Source organism: Pygoscelis adeliae, unplaced genomic scaffold (genome assembly GCF_000699105.1).
Source record: "Pygoscelis adeliae isolate BGI_AS28 unplaced genomic scaffold, ASM69910v1 Scaffold485, whole genome shotgun sequence".
NCBI lineage: Eukaryota > Metazoa > Chordata > Aves > Sphenisciformes > Spheniscidae > Pygoscelis > Pygoscelis adeliae.
The window spans coordinates 363,258-372,210 of NW_008824803.1; the positions used below are offsets into that span (position 1 = coordinate 363,258).

At 49.1% G+C, this 8,953-nt stretch overlaps 1 protein-coding gene across 1 annotated transcript in view; it reads left to right on the forward strand.

The window, feature by feature from the left end:
• The window catches only part of KY (kyphoscoliosis peptidase), a 21,574-nt gene that overhangs the window by 2,512 nt on the left and 10,109 nt on the right, over positions 1–8,953 (forward strand). The window contains exons 3-8 of the mRNA XM_009323983.1: positions 1,190–1,252; positions 3,371–3,445; positions 3,629–3,670; positions 4,377–4,427; positions 6,425–6,507; positions 6,867–6,975. Coding sequence (XP_009322258.1) covers positions 1,190–1,252; positions 3,371–3,445; positions 3,629–3,670; positions 4,377–4,427; positions 6,425–6,507; positions 6,867–6,975 — 423 coding nt within the window. The remainder of the gene's footprint in view (positions 1–1,189; positions 1,253–3,370; positions 3,446–3,628; positions 3,671–4,376; positions 4,428–6,424; positions 6,508–6,866; positions 6,976–8,953) is intronic.

Genomic DNA, 8,953 nt, shown 5'->3' on the forward strand with positions numbered 1-8,953 from the left:
CTCTTCCGTCATGCTCAAGAGGGTCTGCAACCAGAGCTGCAGAGACAAGTCAGAGCCTCCATTAGGAGTGAGAGGACGGTATCGATCATTCACCACCCCGAACTAATGGCAGGAGTATTTAGTATGCATATGAGAAACCTTTCCTTGCAGCTCTGCCTTAGGCACAATTTAAATCCTCGTGAGGATTACTAAGGAATTCAGACACCAGAGAAACAGGCAGAGCTCTCACTCCTCTAGCACAGCAGAGGTTAATAATTTCCCCTTTAATCAGCCATGTTAGCATCTTGGTGAAGCCTCTGACACCACCGAGCAGCTGGTGCCGCCGCAATATTTACAAACTGTATTACATAACCCTCACCCCAACCCCACTGAGGTAAATAGGCTGCGGCCCCATGCTGCGCCACAAAATCCCATCATTCACGGGCCTGATCCTTGTCACAGCCACGAGGTACGAATGGTATCTGGCCTTCAGGACGAGCCGTAAAAACCAGGTTCCTTGTGCTGGTCTCTGGTGGCTGGCAGGACAGTGATCCCATGACGCTTTGGAAAAGAGTGAGGGATCGCCCTGGCGTCCTGGCCAACATCCACCCTGCCTCCAGCAAGGCTCGAGCATCCAAAGCCGTGCGGGGAGCTATGGCTCAGTGTCATCTGGCATTTGCTGACCGCCCTGGCTAACTGTGAGTGCAGCCTCGGGGAGTGGATTTATGCTGCCTACAATTCTCTGGGCATGCAAGGTGCTCCACTCACCTCCCTCTGCCCCAAGGACCCTGGGGCTTGGCATCACTGAGATGGTCAGGGGCTCCCAGAGCACGGAAGGGAGAGATGAAGATGAGGATGAGATGCTGAGAAGCGCACCATGCTCCCACTCAGGGACCGCATCACCTGCAAGCTCCCCACACTGCTCTTCCCTCCCAACCCACCTCTCCAAACACGCACCCGCTGGTCCAAGCACCCTAACCCCCGAGTGGCAGCGCCCACTCCAGCCCTTCCCCAGGCTGGAGCATCCCTCTGGAGTGGGGCCAAGGTGCCCCTGGACCACGAGCAATTTGGCTTCGAAGCCGGAAAACAGCGTCGGGCTTCTTGTGTTGTTACTTACTTCGCGGCTGAGCAAAGGCACAGATTTAGTCCACCTCCATGCTGGGCACCTCTGCTCTCTTCAAGGCACTAAGATGGTTTTCTTCGCCACCAGGCCGGCGAGTCTCCAGGGAGCCCTGCAAGCAGTCACAAGCCGTTACTTCTTACTCTAACAAAGGTAAGTGGCAACCCAAGGGATAATGGTTTTTCAGAACAGGACTTCAGTGAGCTCCCACTCAAGCTTTTTTTGTAATAAAATAACCTCAGAACACACCAAAAAAGCAAAAAAGCCCCACCCTGACCATTTTGTGATCTTGAGCATGAAGAATTAAAAATCCCAGGGGAGCCTGGAGAATCCTTGGGTCTTTCAGCATGGATGTGTGGAGGTGGGTCCTGGAGCACCTCAGTTCCCACCATCCCCCTGACCACCAGGACATAGCATAGATGTAATCAGAAAGCATGATAACAACATACTCCTGCCAATGACAGATATTCCGGTGCTGATGGAAGGGTACAAGGGCTGGAAGAAATAATATTGGCAGAACTTTAGCTTAAGACAGCTGGTTGCAGAATTCCTATCATAGGGTGGATCTTTGCAAGGAGCCATCCCTGCACTAGAGCAGGGGCAGTGCTGGGCCAGCTGCACCCCAAAGCACTCACTGGCCAAGGACACGTCTGGCCACAGAGAATGAGGAGAAATGCAAGTGTTTCTTTATGAAGGATGTATTGATTGGGAATAGTAAAAAAAAAAATCATAAAAACATCAGTAACCATTTCATACCATTAGTTTTTAAAGCAATGGTTGTAGGACTTTGAAAAATTTCTGTGGAATTACATTTTTTCATTTGTTAAATGCCTTTTAAACTTACTGGAAGAAGGCATTCCTTGTTGTTAAATTTGTTTCTTGAAAACAAAGAATTTTAATTTATGGGGGAAAACCAAGAAAGTGGAAGTTGGCAAGAAAACTCACAAAACCCCAAAGACAAAGATAATCTTGAGAAATAAAAAAGGACCCCTGAAAATATAAAAATCGTAAGAAAATGATACTGTTTGCACAAAGACATGTCTTTGAGAAACAACTTAATTTTATCTTTGAATGAACTGACAAGATACACCAACCAGCTCTAGTCTTGACACCCTGATGTATGCAAGCATCCCAGAATTGGAGTAAAACTCTAGGATTTAAAAGGGTTTTTTACAGGTTTTACAGTTTTTCTTGCTTTCTGCTTTTGGGGCTTTAAAAGACATCAAACTTTTCTGCATAATCACAGGAGATAAAAAAAAACTTCTTTCTAAAGTTAAATTCTGAGGAAAAACTTATTCTTTGATGAAAGTGCAGATTCCTGCCTAATTAGCTGGTTCCAAGAGCTGGCTTTCAAGGAAAACCCCAAATGTCATGAGACTCTCAATAAAACTGTAGGAAGTAGCATGTGCGATTGGATGGCAGCCCCAAGGTGCATTAACATCTTGACCTTCAGTCTCCAAAGTAACCTCTGTCTGATCCAAAATGGGGAGCCCACGAGCGTGCCGAGGTCCTCCAGGGAACCTTGGTGGTTGCAAAACCTTCTGAAATACTTGCCAAAAAAAAAATGCAGTCTCTTTCAGAAAGTTCAGGTAATTCTTATAAGACACTCCCCAACTTTTTTCCTTGTACTTCCGTCTATAAAACTTTAAACACAAGACCCCCAGATTTCCATCTGAGGTTGTTCTGGAGCATCATGGCGCGCAGAGCGCAAGTCCCACGGGATGCCTGGACCGCAGCCGGCACTGCCAGGACGCTGCCTTTTACAGGCAACAGCCTCTGCCAAAGATTTTAATATCACAAGTCAAACCATTTTCATAGCTCTGAGCCTTTTTCTGTTTGTTTCCAAGAAAAATCAATGAAAGAAATTGATTCTCTTCTTACCGTATCTCCATCAAGAGCTATTTAATATGGTGATAAACCTTTTTTTTTAAGCTGCCACATAATCCTCGCTGAGGACCTCTGCTTTATTTATGATCCGCTTTATCACCTGTTCGGTTATAACGGGCTGGGGGTTTTGGGGGGTTTTTTTGAGAATTACAAATCACACCGGAGGTGACCAGAAGCTTTCTGGCCGTACAGTTTACCTTAAGGGTGCTTTGTTTTGCCAGGAAAGCCAAGCACTTTGGCACCTTCGCAATGGCCAGAGCTGACACTTCTTTTGCTAAAGTTAAGAACTGGTTTTAGCAATGCCTTGGCAGACAATCCTGCCCTTTTCCTCTGCATCCTGCTTAGTTTTCCCTTTCTTAGGGAGTTTGTCATCATTTGTTGCAGGAACCCAAGTGACAGTGGAGATTCATCCCAAGGATACCACCCCACAACTCTTCAAGAAACTCTCCTTTGGAAAAGGTACAGCCCGGGCTTTGAATCCTGGCAGAGTGGGTCAAGGGTGGGAGAGAGAAGGGGCCGCATCTTTCCCTGTGCAGAAGTAGGGAGGGCAAGAAGCCCTCTGGGAGCTCAAGGAGATGTTGCATCCCTCGAGCCAGGGTAGGGGTTGCGATGATTGCACTAACCATGCCAGGGTTGTTGCAGGTCCCCGGAGGCTGCCCAGCCTGAGAGGCCAGGACAACAAAGGTGAGGCTCTGCTCTGTCACGGCGCATGTCTCCAAGCTAGCCCTTGCCCAGCAGGTTGCTCCCAGGAGGAGACAGGCTCCCTTCTCCCCAGGGGGGCTCGAGGGTCTTGAGAGGATGCCAACCCCTATGCCTGCTTTCCCTGCCAGGCAGATGCTGCTGGACCCTGCCAGCACCTTGAGGAGCAAAATCCTCCTGCTCCTGGGGCAAGGGGAGTCTCCTCCTCCACAGGCTCTGGGGTAAGGTGGGTGGTGACAGTCTGGGGGCCACAGCGTCCCTCAGAAATCTTCCAGCTGCTGCAGAGCGCTCTGCAGGGTTATCATCTAACAGCTCTGGAGCTCAGCTCTGCCTTCTTTATGCCTGGGGGATTTGGCTGGGTGGTGTGCAGGGGTTAGACGTCCCCAACCCTCAGGCTAGAACAGGAGATGTCTGACTACCAGGGAATGTGGCCTCTGCAGAGCCTCCGGACAGCAGGGAGGGGATGCAGGGTGCAGTGGTGGTCCAGGCAGCTTGCTTCATCCCTCTCCCCTCGGCACCCATTCTCTGCAGGGTGTTGACATCCATGCCCAAATGCTAGGGAATGGGCAAAGAAAAACCTCAATTTCAACTTTTTCCACCCAGTCCTGCTCCCCAGAATAATTTATTTCCATTTGTCTTTTTTCTCCTGCCAACAACTGCTCACCTCACGCTCCCTTCCCCAATTTTCTAGGTTTCCAGAGGACCGAAGCCCCACGGCCGCCAGGAGGAAAAGACCTGCACAGTAAATATCAGCTGTCCCCTTGTCCCACGCCAGTGGCATGGTGGGGCACAACGCAGGGCAGCCCCAGATAGGAAGCCCTTCAGTCCTAGAAACAGGGCTTACCCTGCTGCAAGCCTAGACTGAAGTGGGAAGACAGACAAGGGATTTAATTTCTATTACCACGAGTAGCGTTCAGCTTCCCAGCCCCCTGTTCATCAGGTTGGCAGATGGGGATGGCTTTGGGAATGTCACACATGCCTGAGACCTTCCCAAGGCTCCGCACCTGAGGAAGGCTACTCTGCAAACAGGCACGATGCACACTTCCTAACTGCACAGGGCTACATGAATTACTGCGGATCCCACATCTGCGGGGAGCCCTTGCAGCTATAACCTGACAAAGACAAAAAACTGATAACCAATTTTAAAAAAAAAATCCTGTTCCCAAAAGGCAAAAAGTAATTTTCAGAGCTGTAGAGAGTGGGAACCTTTAAACGCATCAATCTGCTTTATCTCTCTTTAGGTCAGCATAATAGCCCTTTTCAGGGAAAACAGAGATAAATAAACAAGCCTGTTAAAGAAACAGATGCCATGTGCCTACACACTGATTTTGGCAGACGGGCACCTGCCCGGCACAGGGATGCGCCTGCATTCCGCCTGGCAGGCTGCACCGTCACCGGGACGGGGGCAGAGGTTTCCAAGAAGAGCAGGGCTCACGTTAACAAAACACCTTTGCAAGTCAGGAATAGATCTTCTGGCCGCCTCCCCAGTGGGTTGGACCTGGCAGCAAAGGGGCCAGAGCCCCATTTTGGGGAGATGGAGAGGAAGCAGGTGATGAATATAGATTTCAGAAGCACTGCTGGCTTCTCAGCTAGGATAGGATGCTCTCGGAGCCTCTGGTGCATCCTGCTCCCACCGGCACCCACTGAGCAGGCAGCAGAGTGGCATCCCACTTGCTTAGCAAGGGTCTAGAATAAAGCAGTGTGCAACCAGCCAAAGCCTCTGTCCCCCCACACGCAGCCCAAGGCAATTCACTTCTCCTTGTCACCTCTCTCCAGGCAAACAGCAGCTCTACAGCACCATTATTCACCTCTCCCAGCACTCGGGATTCACGCAACAGCATTTTCTCTTTGTGATCTCTTTTAAATCCTCTTTTCCAGAGAAATAACAATCCTACAGAGATAGCTAGGAGAATCTCTTTAGCCCTGAAGGGCTTTGACAGCACATGACAGGGGGAGAAATTGCTGTAGAGCTCAATTCTTCTCTCACCAGCCCAGAAGAAAAGGGAGTGCTGAGCAGACGGCAGTTTGGGGGAGACGTCCATCCGATACGTCTGTGCACTAAGCTATAGCTGGATCACTCGGGTGGCTCACTGATGAGGGAGAACAGTGTCAGCTCATTCAGAGGCTGTTAAAAAATAAGTTATCTAATTAATTAGGGCAAATTATTAACCCTTTATTCACACTGAGTAGAACCGGGAGCCTAGAGCCTGCAAAGATGCAGAGGGGCAGGCACACCAGTTTCAGTCCAACTTCTCCCCACGTAACATTTCTCATACGCTTGAATTCATGCAGAATCGTGGCCCTTTACCATGCAAAATAGTCATCGCTTTCAGCAAAACTACTGAAGAAATGCAGCTCTTTGCTGAGTTTTTAAAAAAGTCACGTTTTTGCCAGGGTTTCCACAGCACGGATTTTCCCTGATACTCCTGCTTTATATCTTGTGCACCTCCATATAACATCCTGGGATTTTCTATGCTGTTATACAGTGCCAAAGATGCAGGGGCACCTCCCACCCCAGCATTGCCCAATTTAGACTAGACTAGACAGGATGGCTCCTGCTTTCCATGCAGCTGGCAGGGACCTTCTGCAAGTGCCCTCGTGTCCTCTGCTCCCTGAGCACCTGCTGATGGATGCCTCCACAGGTCAGGCAGGAGCTCTGCTGTGTCCCCTTGTTCAAGCGTACAGCCAGGAAAAATACCCCCTCCCTTCCCGAGACAATGAGAACTTGTTTCTTCCCAGCATATCCATGGGACAAATCCTCTTTGAAATCCATGCCAGTAGATCTGCAGCAATTTGAGAAGCTGGATGCCTATGCATTAAAAGTAAGTCTTGCTTTTGCCTCTGTCCTCCTCCCGGCTCCCCTGCGGGGACGTTCCTTGAAACCTAGCTACCAGCACTAACACCAGCTTAGTCTGAGCTATCGGGGCAAAATCTCCCAAACAAGTGAAAAACCATTTCCCTGCGAACAGAGATCCCACTCTAGGACAGAAACTATGACAAAAAATACTTCTTGCTTGAAACATGGCTTTGTATTTCTATTTTTAATGAAGCTTGAGTTAGAGCAGTCTCGTGGCAGGTGGGGTCTCACTAGCTTTAGAAGAACAAGGGAGTAGGGAGGAAGGGAGATCTACCATAGCAATTTCTTCACCACGATCTTGCAATGCTTCCTCCTCACAAACAGGTAAACGTCAAGAACAGCATAGAGGAACTTGTTAAAACCCTGCTTAAACAAGCCCGGACTGATCTGGAGAAAGTGCGAGCCATATGGATGTGGATATGCCATCACATAGGTAGGTTGAGATCTTCAGTTGAGAAGATAAGGCTGTTGCTGTCACTCCTGTTACTCTGCCATTGCAGTTTACTATATATCTTGTGGATTAGTTTCACATGGTGGGTGGTAGGAAGGCTTTCTGGATGTATTCATCCAGAAATATATTCAGAGGTTATCTCACAATCTCTGTTTCCATACTCCCTCTCCTAGCACTGCTAGGCCCTACAAGGTTTGCATGTAAATGATTTCTTTCCATGTGATGAATCTGTAACTCCTACCTGATTTATTTGTGTGTGTAACCGTACAAGTCCCTATCATCTAAGCAGCCAGAGCATGAAGCCAGGCTGCCAAGCACCAGAGGCTTGGCTGTCACCTTCAGAGCCATCCAATGCCACCAGAAGTTTCATCTCCACTATTGTCCTGCATCCCTGCATCACCATGCAGCCCTTCCCAGAGCACTCTGCATCCTGGTGCCTTTGCTCTGGGAGGATCTTGGCATAACTTAGGTACCACCAGGAACTAATCGAGCTGCCTTTCCCAGCTCGGTGTCATCACAGCTGCTTCTGCAGCTCCTCTGTTCTCCCTCTTTGGGCAGCAGACCAGCCCTTGCAAGGAGCAGCCTGGACCCAGCCCAACCAGCACAACCACCTGTGTGAGATGCCCTCTTGCCTTTGACAGTCTCTTGGCTGTTTTTATTGCCAGCTTTGCCCCTGAGTATCGTGGATACATCCCGCACTCCAGTCTCTAGCTGGTACCTAACTGCGTTGGTCCTATTGACATGTCCATCATCCATGTCAGCGCAGCACATCAGAGAGGCCAGCTTTCATAAAACGTGCTGGCACCTCCTCAATTGCTGTTCCTGCCTGTACGTGCACCCTTTCAACCTTCATAAGAGCTGCAATCACTCAGTTTCCCCTGCCCCTTCCTACCCAACCCCAGCCCGGGAAACATTGGCATTTCAGAAATAACCAAGATGCGAAGAGGACAAGGAAGGAGGATGAGGCAGCATTTGTAGCCTCTCTATTCTGGCACATCAGAGGGGGCAAAAAGCTTCTTGCCACCCCAGGCTCCTCGGTGGGGGGAAACTGGATGTGCAACTTGATTGCATTTTGCATAGCATATGTAAAAATACTTCTTTCCCATTATCTCTTGGGGGAGGAAGGGAAGAAGTACAGCTATTCTTTCCCTCACCTCTTACACATCCTGACGGGCTCTGGTGCAGTGCAATTCGCTGGCTGAACAGGCCAGCTGACGGAGAGCAGAAGAGCAATTTGGGAAGCACTAGCCTAATCTCACACCCACTGAGATCAGCAGAGCTTTGCCAGCAACTGCACGGTTAGCATAGTTAGGTCAATCCCAAGCAGCTTTAATCTTGCCCTCAAATATGCAGACTGCTGATTTCACTGCATTTCCTGAAACCGAGCATTTGACTCATCCCAGTGCCAAGCTCCTGTTGGCTGCTGGTCATTCAGTTTTTATGCTATTAACTCATTTCTGCCTGCCACTGCCTGGGCCAGATCCTGCTTGGGACGGCCAGTCTGGTTTGAGTCAGTCCATTTACCTTACACGCATTCACAGGATGTCTCTGGTCCCTGACAGGTACACTGTGATCTCCTCACAAGATTTTTTTTACGCCATCTTGGCCCCAGTTCTCCTTCCTTCCTGCAGAGGTTGACCCCTATTTACATGCATGGGAAACAAACACAGAGCTAGGAATTTAAATCGGCTCACAAAAATGCAACGTATCTATCCTGGAAGAGCACTGATTACATAAACTCCTTCCTTATTTGGATTTTAAGTGAGAGCACTACTCCCTGGGTATCTCTTCCCACCTAGTTCAACTCCCTGTCTGTGATGGACTGCTACCTCCATGCAGCAGTAGCACTAAAATAAATTATTTTAGCTATCATTTCTAGCATAAATACAGAGCCACGTGCAGCCAGCTAGCTCTCCATACCCCTCAAAGTGCTCTGCAGCTTTGCTGGTGGCCCAGTAAA